Here is a 21531-nt window from a genome sequence, read left to right as displayed (position 1 = left end):
GCAGCCCTTCAAATAATCTCCCCAGTAATATTATATGCCAGAGTCCAAAATTAATAGAAATTATTGCAAGGGTCTTCTTCTCTTAAAAGTGTGGTAGTTTTTATAATTTTGTGGTCAAGGGACACGGTGCCTTTCTAATGTCCTCATAAATGTATAACTGGGATGTGCGATGCAGTTTGAAGCATGTTGATGCAAAGGTTCCTTTGCAATGCTTCTAGTCAACAGGACAAAAGGGTTATCTTCCACCACATACAATCTGCAGTTAGTGAGACAGATAAGAGAGCCATCAGAGCAGAAGCAAACTGGAATGCAGTGTGATCTAAGCAAGCCCACTTCAGTCAGGATTTGGGAATCACTTGTTAAAATGACAACACAGGTGACAGCTTATCCTGGTGAAATTCCACCAGAGGAATCAAATTGTGTCCCTTTTACATTGGAAAGGTTGTAAGATTCAAAGTCCTTTTCTACCTCTATGCTGGGTGACCATTTGTGAATGATTTGTGGACAAAGGTGTTGGCAGTAATCTCAGATACATTAATCTGACACACTCCTCTGTATTTAAGAATTCCCCCCCCCCAAATGGATTTTTTCCCCACCAAGAAACTAATGTTCTTACTAGCACTGAGGTGACTAAAACCAGCATGGGGTACTAAATCAGTATCAGTATGCTAGTGTTTAGGGACATGGGTGGCGCTGTGGGTAAAAGCCTCAGCGCCTAGGGCTTGCCGATCGAAAGGTCGGCGGTTCGAATCTCCGCGGCGGGGTGCGCTCCCGTTGCTTGGTCCCAGCGCCTGCCAACCTAGCAGTTCGAAAGCACCCTCGGGTGCAAGTAGATAAATAGGGACCGCTTTCTAGCGGGAAGGTAAACGGCGTTTCCGTGTGCAGCTCTGGCTCGCCAGAGCAGCGATGTCACACTGGCCACGTGACCCGGAAGTGTCTTCGGACAGCGCTGGCCCCTGGCCTCTTGAGTGAGATGGGCGCACAACCCCAGAGTCTGGCAAGACTGGCCCGTACGGGCAGGGGTACCTTTACCTTTACCTTTATGCTAGTGTTTGGCAAGTAGTGTTGCCTGAGGAATTAAACCTGCCCCTGCAGAGAAACTGGGGGGGGGGGGGGAGAGAATGGTTCAAGACCAATGTCTAGAAAGATGGTTTCCTTTTTCTCTTCTGCATGAACCAATTGATGCAAGTCTTTAGCCTCAGCCATCTTTTGCCTGCCCTGTGGTTCTTTTCATCCTTTGAATAGGTAGTACTCTTTATAAATCAAGACTCATCAGAACTCAGACTTGTACTCTTTTTCTTGTTCATTATGTTCAACTTTGATTTAAAGATAAATTTTATGGGCTTCTAAAGTTCTCTTGTATGTCATGCAGGAAGAACTGTTGTTCAGCAGTTTATGAAGAGAATAAATGGGGCTTACTCCCTAGAAAATATGTTTGACCATCTTTAGCAATACTTCTTTTTTTATCAAGTTTAATATCCTGCCCTTCCTCCCAAAGGAGCCCTTGCATATATATATATATATATATACACATACATACATACATACATATATGCAGATTTAGTAAATTGTTTAGTTGGTTGAGGCCAAGATGATTAATTCCCTAATGCATGGATATTTCCCCCAATATTATTGCAACCTCCAGGGCTGCGCCTTGGAGCTGCAATTAGGTTATGGAGGCGAGCCCTTGTTATTCTTTGCGCCAGTGCTTTTTTTCTTAAAAAAAATGTTTAGGGGTACTCTCATTTTCCTTCTTTTTAATGTATTTTTAATCTTTGTTGGAAGCAGCCCAGAGTGGCTGGAGAACAAATAAATTATTATTATTATTATTATTATTATTATTATTATTACTCAGATTGAAATAATGCCCCTCAATGAGGCCAAACTTAGATTCACAAAATATTTAGGGGTATGCATACTCCTGCCTCCCTCCAGAAAAAAGCACTGCCTTATGCAAACCTAAGTCCTAGCTCCTCAGTGATAACCAGCTACTGTACTTCTATGACCCACAAATAACCGGTGGAGATCCCCTTCTCTAGCAGGATCCAGTCCCCTAAACCTTAGTCATAGAATCATAGAATCAAATGTAGAGAGGGAAGGGACCCCGAGGGTCATCTAGTCCAGCCCCCTGCAAAGCAGAAATCTTTTGCCCAATATGGGGTGCAAACCCACGTCACTAAGTCTCGTGGTCTACCGACTGAGCTATCCCTTCAGATAACGACGCTCGCAGGATCGTAGCATCACCCACGAGCGCGAGAAGCGCCTCTCCAATGGCCTTCATCTTCCAAAACCTTCCCGGTTTCCGCCCAAGCCCACGCACACACAGAGGCTTCTGCCCCTGGAGTCAACTCCAGGGGGTCGGCACCCACAATAAGATATCTGTGGGGGCTGGGCCTCCCAAGTCGATGGGCAAAGTTCATTGCGGACACCGCAATCTTCAGTGCGACACCCTAGGGCTGCTGGCACGTTCTTCCCCGCAGGTTGCTCGCTGAATAGGGGGGTGCGCATCCGCTCCGTCTCCCTCTAGGACCCCGCGGAAGCTGGAGCCCGGCCGCGGCCGGAATGCAGACCACTGCGCAATGCACACGATTTCTAATTCAGCAGCGGGGAGATCCTCGGTCGGCGGCAGCCGACGGTCCTGGCGCGGGAGGGAGGGGGCGTGGTGGAGAGGCGAAGGCTCCCAGGAGCTGCTGCTGCTGCTGCTGCTGTAGCAGCAGGCGAATGAAAACGGCTGCGGTTGCTGGAACCTGAACGCCGGCCGCCCCTGCCGCCCCCTTCCCATTATTATTATTATTATTAGCCTTTGCTCCATGCATTGGTCGCCGCCTGCGTTTTGCTCCTTGCGCACACCCCTGAGAGAGAGGGGCGGGAGAGGCGCACGCGGCGGGGTTTGCAGAGGGAGCCTGGGCAGCGGCCAAGGCAGCATCTCTCCGCCGCTTCGGGCGGGTGGGGGGCTCTGGCTGGTTTTGGAGCACAGCCACTCGCTCGTCTGACTGGGCGCGCAGTGCAAGCAGCCACCGCCGCGCTGTGCCTCTGCCTCTCCTCACCGTCGTCGTCTGCCCCCCGCCTTCCCCCCTGAAGCGAGGCCGCAGGGAGGGGGCGCCCGGAGAGCGGGCTGCTGCTGCGGGGAAAGTTGCCGCTCGCTGGCGGGGAGGGAGGGCGATGCCTTCTGAGCGCGAGCTGCCGCAGGGGGGAGAGGTCCTTTCTGCGGCCGGGAGGGGCAGAGCCCCGCGGGCGGCGGCAGAAGCAGCAGCAGCTGCACAAGCCGGGTGCGACTGAAGAAAGAGGCAGGCGAGCAGAAGGACGGAGAAGCACCATGCCGCCCTTCTTCCCGCGCTGGGCGCCGAGGCTGCTCCTGCTGGCCTGCGGTGAGTCCCTTCCTTTCCCAGGAACCCGAGAGGGATGCATCGGGAAGCGCAGATCCTGCGGTCCCCAAAGGCAGCCCCGGACAAAGGAAGGATACCCCCCCCCCCCCCGCTGGGGATCCGAGGCTGCCTGCAGCGTGGGTGGGGATCGCCGTGGGGGAACCCCCGCTGGGGATGGATCGGTGGGGCAGAGGATCTGGTCCTCTGAAGCAGCCCGGGATGGATGGTGGTGGCCTGGGGGTTCCTGACTCGGGGGCGTTTTTTCCTGGTTTAAGGCACGGGTGCGACACAGCAGCTTGGGCGACTGAGGTGGGGGGCAGAATGGAAATAGAAACCGTTTTCCAGGAGGTGGGGCTGGGTCGCGCAGAGGGAGGGGGCGCATACACCTTGGCAACCTTTTATTCTGGGAGGAAATACACATTTAAAGGGGGAGGGGTTCGTATTAACTTTATTTCCTGTGCCAGTGTTTGAAAAGGTACACTTTGCGCGGGGGAAGCTTATTTATATTCTTGGAAGTTCCCGCTGTTGTTCCAGTTCACCATGGTAAAGTATATACTGTACAGCTTATGCCCTTCCACATTGCTTTCTGCCTCCCTTTCCTTCAATGGAGTTTAGGTGCTTCTTATTTTAAGTGCCTTTTCCTGTAGCAAGGCTAGTTGCCATTCTAAAGGCGATGTGTCACCCCTTATTGACCACCATTGATGTTTCAGTCAGTGGGATATCTTTCTATGAGGAAAGGTGTTTCTGGCATATGGGGCCACATAATACCTGTAGAAAACTGCCTGGTGAGAGTGTCTCAAAGGTAAGCATTTTGCCGTTCCATTTTAAGTTTTACTTTATGGTGCCATGGAAAGTCGTGAAGCACCTGCCCTGGCACTAAATAATGGCTTCTTTGTGTGGTGGAGCAGGGAGTATGTCAGTCTAGGCAACCTGGAACTCTCTTGTCACGGAACAAAACTTTGCAATTCAGAGAGTTCTAGCCCAGTTTCAATGCTGTGAAATTCAATGCTGCTTCACACACCATATTGGGAAGTGGTGTTATATCATGTGGCTACAAGCAGCAGGGAGCTACAAGAAACTGCAAATTCACTGCAGCCTATAGCCGTATAGCACATGGTGGGGGGTGGGATGGAGGTGGAACATCAAATGTATTTATTCTGTGCCCACACTGCAAACAGTGGGTGATATTTTTCCACTGCTGTTCCTCTCCATTTCAGGGAGGAGGGGGGAATTTCTATAGATTTCACTTGGACATTTGCATGGCATCGTTGTGATGAGCATTGTGAATTAGCATGGAATTTACTAATGCTAATTAGCATGGAATTTACTAATTTACAAATTTACTAATACTAAGAGATGGGCAGCAAGTAGAGACATTTGAGGGAAGATGGTTTCCTTTCAGTGACTTAATGGACCTAATATGTGTTTGGATATTCAGAATGTTGATCTACTAAGAGTTGTTGTTAATATGGATTTGTGTGTTGTATGTTGATATGGATTTGTATGTTTCAGTAGTGTTGTTTATTGTTTTAGGGGGTTTTTTAAGGGATGAACAAAGCGTCCCTAGAGATTGTTGAAAATAGCCTTGATGTAGTACAGTTTCTGCGTGCCAAAGCTGAGTTAGGATTCCTGCATACTGTATTTTCCTCTAGCGATTGCATCCAGAATTACTTTGTACTGCACTGAGAATCATTTAACCCATAACATTGTCCTGTCACCTTTTCCCCCTTAGAGTATTTTGATTGTTTCTCTTTCACCAAAAATATGCTGTCGAGAAGTCCTGATACCAAATTAGACTCTAGTTCTAAAGAGCCTAATCTGTAAATTTTGAAAAGGGGGGTGGGGTATTAATTAAAGCCGATTAAGTACAGAAGTAATTATAATTAGAATAGGTAGGAGGCCTGTGCTTCTAATTTTGTATAATCTCATTGGAGATATTTAAAGGCGGAGACCCCTTTCAAAAAAATAAAACGAAGAATGTTGGAAGGGGCTATTTTGCTTAATAATGTGAGTGAACAAGCTCAGTTTGTAATCTTAGTGAACAAAGTAAAATGGAACTTTGTAACAGACCATTAAATGTTTTCTTAAAAAATATAAAATTAATCAATACTTGGCAGCAATCGGCCTGGAAGAATGAAGACCATCTGGTCATTCTGCCAGTGATGGGATTGGAGCAGAGCATGGTCACCCTTCTGCTTGTAAATTGTGTTTCATCTCTTAAGTATTGAGAATAGATCCTTCTGTAAAGTTATGCTAGCCATGTTGGCCCCTAAGGGAAAAAAATCCAAAATCCATGTTAGAACAATATCTTTCTCAGGCCGTTCATAATATCACAAAATAGTACGTCAGCTTTAAAGTCCTGCAGAAATCTGTTATCAGACTAGATTGTTTATTTGAAAAGGGGGGAAAGGAGAGAAAACCTGGCTGGTGGTAACACCGTAAGTCTGCAACTAGTAGTGGCTTTTAAAAAAGAATATGGGAGAAGGTAGCAGCCACTCAAATGACGCGCTTCTAGGGGCTATGCAGGCAACAGGCTTCACCAAGGCCTAGTGGGGAAGAAGAAACATAACTGGCAGATTCTCCATCTCTGAAAATACAAAAAACTGGCTGTTACCCAGGTTTATCTCCATCCACTAATGAAGCACACAGGTTCCTTGATTGGGGGGGGGGGGTAGAATGACGAGAAACTAGGGCAGGAGTTCCTTAGGCATGGCACCACCACAGAAAAGGCCATGTTCCCCAGTCACTTAGGGCTTTGTAGGTATGAACCATCACCTTGAATTTTCTGGTCACAAATTGGAATGCAGCACAGTTAGTGAAAGGCCGGTGTAATATTGAAGCACACACTAGAAGACATTCTGTTCTAGCTGCAGTTTCTGAACCACCTATTATTTATTTAAATATTTCTATAACTTGATTTTGTAAAAAAAATAATACAGCCTATAGAACATTACAATAAAGTCTTATAGAACCCAATTGAGCCATCTGGGATCCAACTTCTATCTAAATAGTCTCCATCACATGCTTCTTGGTGTGATCATAGAATATGGTAGAACTCTGGGACCTCAAACTGTTAGTTCATGTGGTGTTGCAACAAAGCCTTTAAATAAGTTTAACTGATTCCTAGCAATAGGTGTTTTTCTACAGGGGAGGCGACAGGACATCAACAAAACTGCTCAAAGGTATTTGATGCTGTGTTGTGTACTGTATAGGTAAAACCATGTCATATTTCTTAGTCCTCCTACAATTTATGGCAGGTGATAGATGGGCTAACAAAACACAAATATATGCTTTCCATAGATGGCAGCAGGTTATAGACAAGACTGATTTGAAAACTCGGTGGGCAATCCTGTTATAAAATGGTTGATACAATCCTTGTGCCAAGTCTTCTTTCATTTAGTGAAAGTCTATTATTATTTTTAAAAAAACAGAAAGGCAGAAGTGGAAGCCTGCAAAAAAAAAATCACAAATCCTTTCTGTTTGCATGCACACACTTACTCTTTGTATTCACTCCATTTACATGTTATAATACTTGACTTCTTTCTCTGCACCCATTTCCAGTTTTCTGAGACAGCCCCCCCTTTTCTGAAAATTAGAGCCATTTTTAAAAATTGTGTTTTGCATACTTAATTTGTCTTATTATTCATTTATGTGATTTTAGGCTTGTAAAATAAAACAAATGAAGATAAAACAAAATAATAAAAAATCCAGCAAGACAAAATGCAGCATTAAAACAAAATCAAATAAGTCCAAAAGTAGATAAAATAAATTTGAGAATGTGTGTGGAAGGAATCAGCAGAGTTCAATTAAATGATTTAATGCAAGGATGGTTAACTCCTAGTTCAATGGGTCTAATTCTGCCAACCAGTAACATTTTTCTGCCCTGATGGGGTTTGAAATCACTCCCTCTCCTGTCAATTAGGTGAGTGGAGAGGGGACAATAACTACCCTTTAGCCAGTCTGTATGGATGGATTCCCTTGAAGCCCCCCAAAGTCTTGCTGCCTCTGATTTAAGAAGCTTGGGAAAATAAAAGGTCATAGCGCCTGACCCAGAAACGTAATCAAAGTTGGTGGCCAAGTAGACTTCTCTTGGGGGGACATTCCACAACTGAGGTGCCACTACTGAAAAGGCCCTTTCATCTCATCCATCTCTGTCTAGCCATAATTAAGTGCTCTAACATTTATCCAAACCTTGCTTAACTTCACAAGTAGGCAAAAAATAAATGTGGACCTGCAAAGAAACTCTGAGGGGGGCAGGACAGGGCAGAGGGGAGAAAGGGCTTTCCATCTTACCCTTCCTCTCACCGTCCTTTTTTTTGACCAAATTTTATTGCTTTCCAAAAAAATTAACAAGTTCACATCAAATTAATTTGAATTTAATGCATACTTAAAAGTTGACTTCCCACCCTTCCTTGTTCTCCCTCGCTTGCTGCATTATAAAGCATTTATTTACCTGCTTACCAATTTATGATGCTGCTCATCTCACTGTCTTAATCCCTAAATCCCCATGTTAGCTTCAAGACTATAAGGTTTGAGCTCACTCCTTTTCCCATTTGGACCTGAAATGCATAGTTTTGCCTTGGACTCGGGATCAATATGGCAGGCTGCATTCATCTCTTGCCCACAAGGCACTCTGTGCTCTTCAGTGGCGTAGAAGCCAAAGGGAGAACTGAGCTTCCTTTCTCTCCACTGTAGCCTCAAAGAAACTTTGGGGGCTTCTGTGAGGCTGAAGGGAAGCAAGTTGATGGACTGCATCTTAATTTCAACCACTCTAAACAGCCAAGTGTGACCAGCTGGGACTAATGCCCGTATGCCGTCATCTTGTGGCCCTCCGGATATGGAACTCCCATCAGTCCCATCCGCATGGCTGATAGTCAGGAATCATGGCTGTTGTAGTCTATCCACATCAGAAGAGCCACAGATACTCCTTTCTCCCCCGCCCATGTATATAAATTTGGCCTTCACAAATCTTTGTTTGTTTATTGCAAATTGGGGGGGGGGCTGAAATATTGGTACAGACCATTTCTGTCCCTAAGTTATTAAGAGGTTCGGGGGTTGCCTTAAACATAGGAGATTCACAGAAACAACAACAGTATTTTAGGTGTAGTTCAGTACCTAACATAGTTTTGAGGTTGCCTTTAAGTTCAGCTCCACAGTTATGGGTTGCTGAGATGAGGAAAGCTTGTTCCCATCCTTGGAACATGGTGGCCATACTGAAGGGAGTGCTTTCATTAGGAAACATTGGCACATCCTTCTGGAACGGAAGCCCTGCCAGGCTGGAGGAACAAGTCCGTTGTAACATTATAGTAGAAAGAGTGCATCAGACATGAAGTGTTAGGACATGTAATTTCTCCTGCCCCGCCCCATAAGCTTCTCCAAAATCTTCATTCCTTCCAATGCCTACAGAGGCATTGCAATAACCTCGCAAACGCTATCCCTGCTTTTTAATAGGGTTGTTAAATTCAGCAAATTAAAAAGTCATAAAGCACTCCACAGCAGCTGTTGTTTGAAGACTCCAGATGTATAAGCGATTGGGAAATTGTAGCTGTGTTTGGACAATGATATTAAGCCAATATTGACAGGTATTTTGCCCATCCATGTAGCTCCTTCACTTCTCACTTTGTGACATGAGCAATCAAATAAGGAAGTTTCTATCCATAGCAATAATGTGGTTACCAGGTTCAGAACAAACAGGATATTATACTATATTTGAGCCATGGTTTTAATATCCCAGCTTGTTCTGAAGCTGCTGACCATAGTTTTCCAGGTTGGCTAATTAGATATTCCCTTGTTTAATTGTGGCTTGTGTGAGGGGGAAAGGGGACTCATTCATATTTCAGCTTATTAAAGTGAGAGATATCATCCAGACTGAGTCCCTTTCCCCCCCTTACTTCTAACCATGGAAAGGAAAAAGCAATGTGCCTGGTTGATGGGACACCCAACGATCATGTTGTGAATGAAATACTTTCATCAGCTTTGATCAATGGGAATTGTTCTTAAGTAAATGGAAATAGGATTTTTCCATAGTTTCTCTGCAATTCCAGACCAACGCTTCTAGAATGTAATAGGACATGGGTAGGCAAACTAAGGCCTTGGGGCCAGATCCAGCCCAATCACCTTCTAAATCTGGCCCATGGACAGTCCGGGAATCAGCATATTTTTACATGAGTAGAATGTGTCCTTTTATTCAAAATGCATCTCTGGGTTATTTGTAGGGCCTGCCTGGTGTTTTTACATGAGTAGAATGTGTGCTTTTATTTAAAATGAATCTCTGGGTTATTTGTGGGACATAGGAACTTGTTCATCCCCCCCCCCCCAATATAGTCCAGCCCACCACAAGGTCTGAGGGACCAGCCCCCTGCTGAAAAAGTTTGCTGACCCCCGTAATAGCACAATGCTAGAACTTTGTTGCAATGTTACTGAATAACTAGGATTGAATAACTAGGATGGTTTGCCCAGGTTCATCCCAGCAAAGGTAAGAGTCCCTTCCCTTAAAGTGGTGCCTTTAACTTCCCATAATGAGATCTTCCATCTGCCAGGCACAAGATTGATCTCGGTCCTTGAGACTCCCTGGGGTTCTCATTCACGTAATGGCTCCTAAATAATTTTATGGTGATGAGAGGTAGCAGATGCAATCTGCTGCTAACTAAATTCTTAGCCTAATTAATAATCAGTGAAGGTTGTGGCCGTTCAAATGCTTGGACTGATTTTCCTGCTGCTACTTGGAACACGGATTTTATTTCACCAGAGGTCACATCCACATCACATTTTGAATACACATTTAGAGCATTTTACTCCCCTTAAAGACTCCTGGGAACTCTAGTTCCTAATCCTGGTAATTGTAGCACTATAAGAGGTAAACTACAGTTCCCAGAATTGCTTTGGGGGAAACCAAGTGCATTAGATGTCCTTTAAATGTATGGTGTGGATGTGATCTATAGTGAGGATGGCTTCTATTGCCACAATAGGTAGCCTCAAGTTTTCTCTGGGAACTTAAGTTTATTTCTGGAATTAGCGGAACAGGAATTACACCGCTATTGGAAAAGTTATATTGGAAAGTGAGGGTAAAAATGTGCTGCAGGCCGTGTTTAAGCCTGGCACTCTGATGGCATAGTAGCAGACATTCCTCAGCTAAGCTACATGGAAGTTGATTATGTTTACTACACAGTTTGGATGAATGAGCACTAGAGATGAGACCTTTCTACAGAAGGACATCTCTTTTCCTTCCTCGGTCACCCTGTTCTTTTGTGTGTACAGTGCTGTGAGATTCCAGAGGGTATTAAATGCATCTTCCTCCCTTCGGCTATCTTGCTTGACTAATTCCTTGTTAGTTAATCTGCTCGACTCCAGCAAATTGGGATGGCTACACATCCAACGCAGTCAATCTTTCTAAGGAACCATTTCTTTAATTATAGGCACCCGAGGTTTAAATAACTATATTCATACTCCAAGGGAGAGCTCCAGGTGACAGAGTATGAATTAGATCACACATTCCTCCCTTGTGCTTGAAATGAGGAACAGCCTTGTAGGATTCCTTCCAGTAGCACCTTAAAGACCAACTAAGTTAGTTCTTGGTATGAGCTTTCGTGTGCATGCACACTTCTTCAGATACGCGTGTGCATGCACACGAAAGCTCATACCAAGAACTAACTTAGTTGGTCTTTAAGGTGCTACTGGAAGGAATTTCTTTTGTTTTGACTATGGCAGACCAACACGGCTACCTATCTGTAACCAGCCTTGTAGGATGTTGTGGATAAATAGGCAAAATGGGAGCACTCAAATTGGCCAAAAGGAAAACTAAATGGTCTCCTAAAGCCCAGGGGCTATGCGATTTGCTCTCAATTCTCAATGGTACAGTGATTTGAATGAGCCGTCCCCAAAGAATAAGGCTAACATATCTCATTTCCATGAATATAGCTTGGGTGGATTCACACAAGAGGCAAGGGGTAGCTGGGATTGCAAATCTTACTGCTTCTGGGTTGGGCTTTTCACTTGCAGAAGCATCCACATACTTTCTCTTCACCAGCTCTCCTTCATATGATCTGACAGGAAACTAGTGGGCAAGAGGACCCAGAAAAACACTGTGTTGTGGCTGGGACTATTGCCTTCCCTGTAGCTCCCTATGTTGTTTGAGCAGCCTACCGAACCAACCCTTTTCCTACCGACTACTCTGCAGGTCTAGGAGAGGACCATTGCATTGTTCTTCTCCGTCAGAAATAGGGAAGGGTGCCTTCACAACCCTCTGTGGGCAGTTTTGGACCTTTAGTGGAGGTTGTTCATTGGCTGTGAGTCCTGCTCCCTGGCCTTACAGGCCCCTGCCTGGCCTGGTGAGGGGTGTTACTGTTACTGTTGCTGATACTAATTTTTTGTATTTCTATTTTTAGAGCTTCTTTTGATGTATGTGGAAATTGTTCAGTTTGGTTGTGTACTTTTTCATGTCTTTTATTTACTACTAATGACTACTTCTGCTATATTTGTAATCATGTAATTTATTTCATGTTGTAAGCTGCTTTGAGCATGGTTTTCACTATGAAAAGGTGGCGATGAAAATGAAATGATGTATGCATGTATCTACGTACGCTCTATTTTCCTGCAAGTGTACGGGATCTCTGCTGCCCTCACTCATCTTTAGGTTCTTGGGATATCCATGCATAGACATCCTACTTAGAAACAAATAGATGAGTGTGCTCCTTTATCTCTTGCAATGGAAAAATCGGGGTGTGGGGTCTGCTAGCAGTTTCTTCCCATAGGTTGACAATGAGGTGGGATTATAATTCCAAAAAACCCCAGGATTTTTAAAAAATGCAAAATCAATTATAACAATCTGCTGGTTTACAGTCTTGTGTGCCACTAGTCAATATTCCCGTGTCCCCTACACAACATCATGGGTCGTTAAACTGACATTTGCTTTCCTGCTTTTTGCTACTAGCCCAGAAAATATACAGGGTTCCTGGGAATGTGGGTGTGCTAGAATCTCTGTGGGGTGCCTGCCTCTCTCCCGGCTTGGTCTGTGCCAGAGGAATGCTGACCTCTCGCCTATGTTTTCTGCAGTCCTAATTAGAAGTGATTGCTCTGCTGGGCTTCCTAATCCTGCATTCAGAATGTTCTACAAATAAATGAGAAACTGGCAGCAAAAGTCGGGGGGGGTTGTAGATATAGGGGTGCAGGACTCATTTCCTATAGAGAAGGAACCAGGGTCAGAAGCTTTGGAATAATCATGGGGAGATAGACAAAAGGGCTCTGTCTGGGCTCTGAGCTCTCTCTGTGTTCACAGGCGGAAGCCACTGAGATTGTGGCTTTCTCGGTGCAAACCTGCAATCCTGGTGAGCCTCCAACATTGTGCGTGCAATCTGCACTATGCCCTGCACTGCCAACGTGGAGAAGCAGGATGTCAGCCCAATAAGCACCACGGACACGATTGCAGGAGCCGCTTAAGCGTGGAGTTTCCTCGTACTGCACCATTTCTTTGTCAAGACAAACGGCTCATCAGGCACCTGCTTTTTTTGACTGTAGAAGCGTGTCAAATCACGATGGCACAACATTTCTGCCGACTCGGGGATTTTAAAAATATATAGTTAAGCTGTGATAAACTGCAGGAAACAATAGCTTGGAAGAGGGTGCAAGGATCGTAAAGCCAGATTTTCTCCTTTCTAACCATTAGAAATGTTCCTCCATTACTCAGTTGGGAATAAAATGAAACTCTCAACCACCCCTGCTCTCATTCTGTATGAAAGAACACAGATAATAGCATAGGAAAGATGATCATGGGTTGGCAATGTGTTTGCTTTTAGCACTACTTCTGGATTGGTTTTGCAGCCCTCTGCCTGTAAGAATTGTTCTGCTTGATGGTGCTAAAGACCTGTCTGTTGTGGAGGCAATGCACTGGGGCAACAGGGGCCAGATACCACCATAACGTTCACAAATAAGAGCACAATGGGTTCAACCACCCCATTTCTTTCCAGCTTCTCGTAATCCGGTATACTGCCTTTGGACCTGGAAGTTCCATTCTTCTTTATTATGTCTGATAGCCATTGACAGACCTTCCTCCACAACCTTGCCTAATCCTCCTGGGGGAGTGGGTGGGTGCAAAAATCTAAACATCCTGTGCTAATGGATTCCATAAGCCAATTACACATTTGCGTGAATAAGTAGTTTGTTCCATTTTTCCTGTATTTTTTTGCCTGCCAGTTCCACCAAATCTGTGCGGAGCCACTGTATTTTCTATAAATGATTCACTATTTCCCCACTGTAGCTTAACTCACTGCTATCCTGCCCTCAAATTTTCTCCCTGACAATGAAGTTCCTTGGGATCTCTGCCTGCCCTTTTCCACCAGTAGCTTGTACATCAGGGGACATCAGTGGCAGATGCTTCTTTTAGCTGATCATTGTTCCCCTGTCTCAAGTGATTATCAATAAATGACCGTTTTGGACCGAGCTCCCTATTTTGAATAACATCTGCTGGACAAATGCTTGGGCACAAATTTGGAGAGCCTCTCAAATGAAAGCCAGATATAAACTGAAGCAGGTTAGCATGGGGTCCTTCTATGAGGTCCTACCCCCCAGTTGGCATAATCTTCACTTGTAGTTTGTTCTGAATGAGGTATTTTATCTCAAGCAGCAGATATTGAGGTACTATAAAGAACAGGAATAGCTGCTCGAGTTCATTTACACAAAAAATTGTGCCCCTCAATAATACTCAAGTATGGCAGTAGTTACCGCCTGCTGCCTCCACTTTTATTCTTCACTGATATATGTAGGAGATAGTCACTGTGTCAAAATCTGAGTGGATCAATATTTGTGTTTCCCATCACCTTCATCAAAGCTGCTGTTCCTCAGGCAGTGAAACTGGGACAAAGAGGCCTGCGTCTTCTGCCTTTCCTAACTCTTTGTCTTGTGAACCTAGAAGAATGACTTTTATTTTGTACTGTGTATCTCTGTGTGGCAGGAATTTGCCAGAGGACAAGTTTTTACTCTGGAAGGAAATTCCTTATTTATTATATGTATTTGGGGCAGTTTAATTACAGTTGCTGCTCTGACATTGCTCTGGTTCATAGGCTAAGTTGGTAAAGATGTGTTGAATTCCTGGCTAAGGGCAGAGAGGCTTAAGTGCTTCCACACCAGCCCTTTTAATAAATCAATCAATAAATATTATTTTTCTTTTCCGCCCTACACCAGACTTTTTATCCAGTGTTGCTCATTCATCTCTGAAACTCCAGATGACATTCCTTCCAAACCATTGCATTCCTATCTCTCTCCCCTATTTGTTTTTTTTAAAATGGTATTAATATAGCCTTTGTTTGTTATATTTATTTCCTCCTAAACATCGTAGACTCCATGTTATCCACTTGCACCTCACAATTATCCAAAGCTGCTTTGTCTGTCTTTTTATTCTAAAAAGGGTGGGGAATCTCAGACCTGAGGGCTGAATGGAACACCCCAAGCCAGGCCACACACCCTCTCCGGCCATATCGCCTATGAGTCCTTATTTGCATCTTCCTTGGGTGTTTTTGCTAGCCTGGAATGTGTTCATGAGCTCTGATAATGCTTCTTGGTTGCGTAGATGGCAAGATGACAGAGGTGTGTGAGTGTGTGTTGGAAAAAGGCCCTGCTGTACAAAGGTAACATTTACCTTCATTACTCCACCCACCTTTTCCTCTGGAAGGATGCTCAGGAGGTTCCTCACCCCTGTTCTAATGCAGCTTAAATAATATTTGGATCCCCATTTTCTGCACCTAAGATAAGCTAAATGTTCCCTGCTCATTTTGTTCTATGTAGCAGGTACTGGTATCTTCCCCCCCTCCCACCATGAATGTGTGATTCAGAAGTATCCTTACTGACCATGAGTTCGTAAAAAAACACTTCTGTTCTCAGTCACTTAACCAACAGAACTATTAGCAGAAGACTCAAATCCTTTGTAAGAGGCAGTCCTAAGATTATTGGCAGCTCTTGCAATCTGACTCTTTCAGTGTATATGTGAGTCCCTGTATGGTGTGTGTTGAGTGAGCTCACTGAGCGGGGAGCAGATGGCACCAATTAGCAGTGCCCCAAAAGTCAGCTCACACCCTTCTGGACATACCTTGATATCTGTGAATCCAGTTGAACATGTGAAGCCCCACACCCCGCAAAAAAAGCGTGTTTGTGTTGAGGAGCTTCTCTGTAGTCAGAAGAACCCTGCACCAACTGATTGGAAATTATTACTTTTATTTATTTATTTATTTATTTATTTATTTAGACAGACAGACAGACAGACAGACAGACAGACAGACATACATACATACATACATACCCCGGCCCTAGTTGAGACCAATCTAACCATCTTGGGGCTTGGGACCGCCAAAGTGTTGTTATTTGTGGACCTTAAGGTCCTCCTTGGGGCATACCAGGAGAGGCGGTCCTGTAGGTATGAGGCTCCTAGCACGGCCAGATGGATGTGCTGATGTTGGCGGTGCGGCTAGCCGCCTCAATGCATGCGGGTTTTTGTCTGTTTTGTGGGGAAAGAGCTTTACTTCTCTTCCTATTGGTGTGACCCTGGGAAAAATAGGAAGGCAGATGGTTTCAAGGCTTCCAACTTCATAGGCGTTTCTGTTCCTGGTCATCATCTGTGGCTGTAGGTTGGAGACTGTAGGTGAAAGTGCCCCTCGTCTTCCCCTAGGAAAAGGACTTGTCTTATCCTCATTCCAAGTTTTCGGAGGGAGCTTGCCCTCTCTAGCTCACTGGCTCATGGCCAAATGAGATTTTTTTTAATGCCTGCTGCTTCCCTCATACCCAGGACATGTTGTTAGCACATTTCAGCCTTACATTATTATAGTTGGAGGTAGTGTGTGTTGTGTGTGGTGGCATTCTCTCCAGTATATGCTTACTATAGAACTCCTTTCATTATTCATTAATACATTGTTAATTATTACATCCACCTTTCCTTGAAGGTAGTCAAGGTGGGGTGCATAGTTTATTTATTTCCATTACGTCCTCAAAACAGTCCTGCAACCTGGGTCAGCCTGGGAGAGTGCCTGATCACCCAGTGAGCTTCCTAGCTGAGTGGGGAAATGAACCTGAGTTTCTCGGGTCCTGTTTGTTATTCCTTTGATGGCTGTATGACACATTTCACTTGGAAACAGAAAATCCATATAAGAGAAATCCAATTTAGCCCCACATGTCAGGGAATTCAGCAAGCTAGTGGGAGAAGCTAATTTTGGGATATAATCAATCAGTATTGGGGGTGTATTTTAGTTAAGAGGTTCAACCATTATGCCATACTGTGGGGTTTTGTTTTGTTTTGTTTTGTCCTGGATGCTGGCTCTGAGAGTACCATTGCCTTGGTTGGTGGCTATGAAGATAGTCAGCTAAGAGGAGGAGTTTGAGGAGAGGATTATGATGGCACTGCCACATGATAATAATGCTCGGGTCCTCCCTGCCACAACATAGCTTCTGTGGATTTAATGGTGCTTTCAGACACCCCCATTGGCAGGATTGGATTAGATGACCCCTGGGGTCCCTTCCAACCCTACAGTTCTATGATTCTTTTTATTTAGTTAGTTGCAAGCTTGGTGGGGGGTGGGGGGTGGTTGCCTGTTTTGGGAGAGTGCCTACCTTTTTGGTCTGCATTTTATTTGTTGGGGGTTTTTTGCGGGGGAAGGGTATAGGCATTTTGCCTGTTTTGGGGTGCATTCTGAGAAATAGATATTTCATGGTTTCTGTAACAGATTTTCAGATGCGGTCCCCAATCTCAAACAGGTTGGGGACTTGCACAGCTGGGCCCAGGAGGGTTCAGGGCAAGAGTACTAAAGTTGTAGAGAGGAATACAGTGCCAGATGCCTGTGCGTGTGTCTGTCTTTATAATTTCGCAGGGAAACTCACTTGTCAAAGGCTCTCCTGCTTTTCAGCGTTGTGCTTTGTGTAACCTCATTTCTTACATTCTAGTCAGTGACACTCACGTTCCATTACACTGAAGTGTGTTCCCCATTCTGGGGTTGCCATATGGCAGGCTGTAAACCAATTAGTCCCTCTCTTTTGGCTGCCTGGCTTGGCTTGGCTTGTTTGCTTCTTTAGCTCTGCTTCAGTGTTACGCCACGGGCAATCCTAATTATTTCAAATGGAAAAGTTAACACAGGCATTGGCAACCTCAGGTCTGTTTTCATCCCTCTGTGCTTTGGCCTTAAGAAGCTGCCATGGTGTGCTGGCAAGTGTGTTTGTTCTGCGCAACACGTGGCTTTTTCAGCGTAGGCCTGTACACTATATAACACTTCTAGGCCCTTTGCCCATACATATCTCTTAATGATGTTCAGTTTCTAGCCTATTGACATCCTTTCTACAGGCTTTTAATCAACTTGTCGTCATCCCCCCAATGCCCTGGACTTTCTTCCATGCCTTTTCTGGATTCTTGAGCTTAGTCTCACTTTGCCTCCTCGGCCTAGTCCAGGCCCCTGACATGGCTCCAACACTAAGCCTCCTGACTCATTCAGTCCCCCTGCCCGACAGGTGGTTCCTCCTGATAGGTTTCCTTTTGGCTTTATAACTGGCCTAGTGTTTCCTTGGAGTTTTGTCCTTTGCTCTGTTAACTGTGTCGCTGCTTTGGGGATAACCTGCATCTGCTGTCCTTTGGGAATGGGCTCCCCCCCACCATGCCACAGCTGTTCATCTGAGGAACAAGTCTCCCTTTCTTTGACAGCCATCCTGTGTAAAATGTATGCTACAATCCTACCGCTGTAGTCTTCTTGCTGCTGTTCGCAGAATTTTGATTTCCTTTTTATTCCCTGGTAGCTTATTTTTACAGAAGAACTGACCTCGGCTGCACCCACTTTGCCAGCTGAATTCTGTGAGCGATTCCCACAATCGCTAAAACTGCGATAAAGCTCCTCTCATTCCTGTCTCCTCCTCCTCCCCCTAACTGTGCCGTGATATGACTTTTAAATAGTTGGAAGGCAATTTGAGTCACACATTCACCGCCTTTTCATGCCTTGCGATAAGCTTCGCCTATGCTGGCCATGATGGTTAAGGTTTGGCCAGCTTCACTTTACTTGGTTCCATTGTAAAGGTACAACCCTCCATGTTGTGGTCAACGCAACAGTATATACGGTATATGTTTGTGTGTGTGTTGTATTCTGTTTGGTCTGGTTTAACTCTGCCAGCTACGGTGCTTCAAATATTGAGGGGGAAAGTTTCAGTTAATGAAATCCATAATCCCACCCCAGATTTCTCTCCAATTTATAGTCAAATCATTGCTCCCTCACAGCTGTCTAAACTAGAATTGCCATATTTCAAAATGTGAAAATCCAGACAGAAAAGTTGTTGTATTTTTGTGGGGGGTTTTGGGCCAAAGTTGTTGAGCATTTTTCGCAAAAAAATTTAAAAAATAAAATAATTGAAGTTTTTGAGCTATTTTTAAGGAAAATTGACAAAACAACACTGCCGACAGGGGTTGCCATACGTCCAGATTTCCCCAGACATTTAAGCGATTTCCGCCAGGACACTGCTTCTGATGGCCGATTGCCGGCTATATCTGGGAAGTTTCGGACGTATGGCTACCCTAGTCTAAACTGGCCTGAAAGGTAAAGTGGGCCATGCCAGCCCCCCTGGTCTGCCACTCAGTGAATAGCTTGCCATTCCTGTAATTCACTCACTAGGCCTTCCAAGGAAGTGTATTTCATATTCCATTTTTGTCTGGTCTGAGTATATGAGCAAATTTGATGTTAATGTACTTTGTCATCTGGCAGAGGTGTGATAGTGCAATTCCAGCGCATGATGATTATCATGACTTGCCCAGTTCTGCTTGGCCCAGGGCTGTGGAGGCAGTCAGGTCTGATCTGCTTGGCAAGGTGGCACATTTTAGGCTTCAGAAAGAGGCCAGAAAATTATCTTGTCTGCTGTACTGCAGTGTAACTGATGCTTACATAAGGGCATATGGCTAGGCTCTGTGTTGGGGCTAGCCTAGAAACCACACAACTGGTGCCATTTTGGATTGTTTGGTATGCTGAACAAAGGATCAAGGAATTTATAAACTACACACAAACAAAGCAGTGAAGAAAGAGCATGTTCTAATTTCGTGCCGTTTCTCTGTATTAAATACTTGATGCAACGAAATTGTTTTATCTATTAGATAGATAGAATGTGTTTTATACAAGAGACTGTCTAGATTGCTCTGCTGAATGCTTTCTTAGAAAAGGACATTCCGCCCAGATTAGCAGAGGAAGCTCAGAACACAGATTGGAGCAGAGAAGTCTTGGGCCTTAATGCAGTTATTTCCCTGAGGCTTGTGTTTATTTTCAGGTGTCTCGATGGCTGTAATAACTTGTTGGTGGCAGCTGTTAAGAAGCATTCCTTGCTAGTAAACTGGAGACTGCACAGCAGCCTTCCCCAACCTTTTGACTGCAACTCCAATTAGCCCAGTCGATGTCAGGGGTGCCAGGAGTTGCTGTCAGATTGGGAATGGCTGTTGTACATGAGCGTTTTACTCCTGTACAAAGGCACCAAGGAGTCTAAAGAAAGGGAAAACTAAAGCAAACTCCTTGGATGCCTGAAGTCAGGAGGCCAGGCTCAATGCAGAAGAATTAGTCAGGAGTCCTTCCTTCCTTGTGGAATCCAAAAAAGGATCTGGCCAGGGCCTAGAAAATCCTCAGTGTCTGGTTACCTTGGATCTTTTCATGTTGGCACCCAGGAATTTGCTTGGGTTTTAATTTCTGAGAATGGAACAAACCTGTTTTAAAATATGCTGTGTAATTGCAAATGATGTGTAGACCCAATCATAATTGTAGGTACAGTCAGGAGATCTTTGTCTTGTTCCCATCTCTCTTGGAGAATAAAAGGTAACAGTACACTGAGTCTTCACTCAGTTTTCTATCTGTCTTTAAAACTTCCCTGAACAAGTCCAAAGAGACAAATATCTCTGTATAATTGCACTGGCGCCTCTCATAAAGCCTCATGTCTTATATGTCCTTGGCAGGACTGAGACGCACTCTAGGCTGAGGTACGCATATACAGGCCTATACTTGTGTTTGTAAGGACTTGGTTTGTTGTAGGCAAAACATATGTGGATATTGCTCAGGGCAATGGTATTAGTAGTATACCAGAGGTTTTGTAGAATTGGTGTGGCTCCTAGTTGACAATGATAAAGCTGAACCAGAGTTCAAATCCCTGCTTTGCCATTACCATTGCTCAGTGAGCATTAGACATCTCACAATCTGTTAGATCTTTAACCTGCTAGCTGGGAAGAATCTTTGAAGGCAGGTAATGAAGATTGTAAAGCATAATCTTTACACATTGATACTTGCATATAGCTAGTGCTGTTTTGTTAGAGCTATGTACTTCTTGCAGGACCAATTTGAGCAATAAAACACCAGAAGGCAGGGCTGAGTTTGTTTTGCATCGGTGGAAATTTGCTGTGCAAATTAGGGTTACAGTAGCGCAAAGCAAATCCAAGAATCTTGGCTCTCAGATCCACCAAGTTTTGCAAAAGCAAATTTTCTGCAGCTCAGCTTAGCTGAGGTCTTGAAATTCCCAGGGTTAAGTTCATACTCAGAGAGGGAAGTAAACGTCAGACTGAGCCTACTGCTGATACTTTCACAACTGCTAATTCTTGTGCTTTGGCTAGCATTTCTTTTCTTTGGTTGAGGATAGTAGCCCAGCCTGGTAAACCGGATCATGAATCTTAAAGGGTTTAAACTGGGTAAACAGTTCAGTGTTAAATGAGGGTAAACAAACTGCTAGGAACAACCTCTTGCACTAATGGGATTAGCTCCCCTGAAGGCCAGGCTCGTCACAGGTGACTGCATTTTTAAGCTTTAGGACTTTTATAGAGAATGCGTGGGGAAGGCAGTAGACATGAGAGATGTTTCCAGCACAAGCCTGTATATGCTTACTCGGAAGTAAACCCCACTGGCAATTACAGAAGAAGAAAAAGAGGTACAGTGGTACCTCGGGTTAGAGATGCTTCAGGTTACAGACGCTTCAGGTTACAGACTCCACTAACCCAGAAATAGTACATCAGGTTGAGAACTTTGCTTCAGGATAAGAACAGAAATCGTGCGGTGGCGGCAGGAGGCCCCATTAGCTAAAGTGGTGCTTCAGGTTAAGAACAGTTTCAGGTTAAGAACGGACCTCCAGAATGAATTAAGTTTTTAACCCGAGGTACCACTGTACTTAAAAATCTAAAGGTGAGTTCTTCAACAGTATT

At 44.5% G+C, this 21531-nt stretch overlaps 1 protein-coding gene across 2 annotated transcripts in view; it reads left to right on the top strand.

Moving 5' to 3' along the window:
* The first annotated feature begins 2575 nt into the window (after window positions 1-2575).
* PODXL2 (podocalyxin like 2) overlaps window positions 2576-21531 on the top strand; it is a 56130-nt gene continuing 37174 nt past the window's right edge. Inside the window, exon 1 of one of the 2 annotated variants that reach the window (XM_083721624.1) lies at window positions 2576-3368. In XM_083721624.1, the coding sequence (XP_083577750.1) occupies window positions 3317-3368 (52 nt within the window). In that variant the 5' untranslated portion in view covers window positions 2576-3316. Of the gene's footprint in view, window positions 3369-18021; window positions 18047-21531 lie in introns of those variants that run through there. The other variant, XM_083721625.1, reaches the window with a different exon arrangement.

This window comes from Podarcis gaigeae, assembly GCF_964106915.1.
Source record: "Podarcis gaigeae genome assembly, chromosome: 2".
NCBI lineage: Eukaryota > Metazoa > Chordata > Lepidosauria > Squamata > Lacertidae > Podarcis > Podarcis gaigeae.
This window is presented reverse-complemented; position numbering and strand designations above follow the sequence as displayed.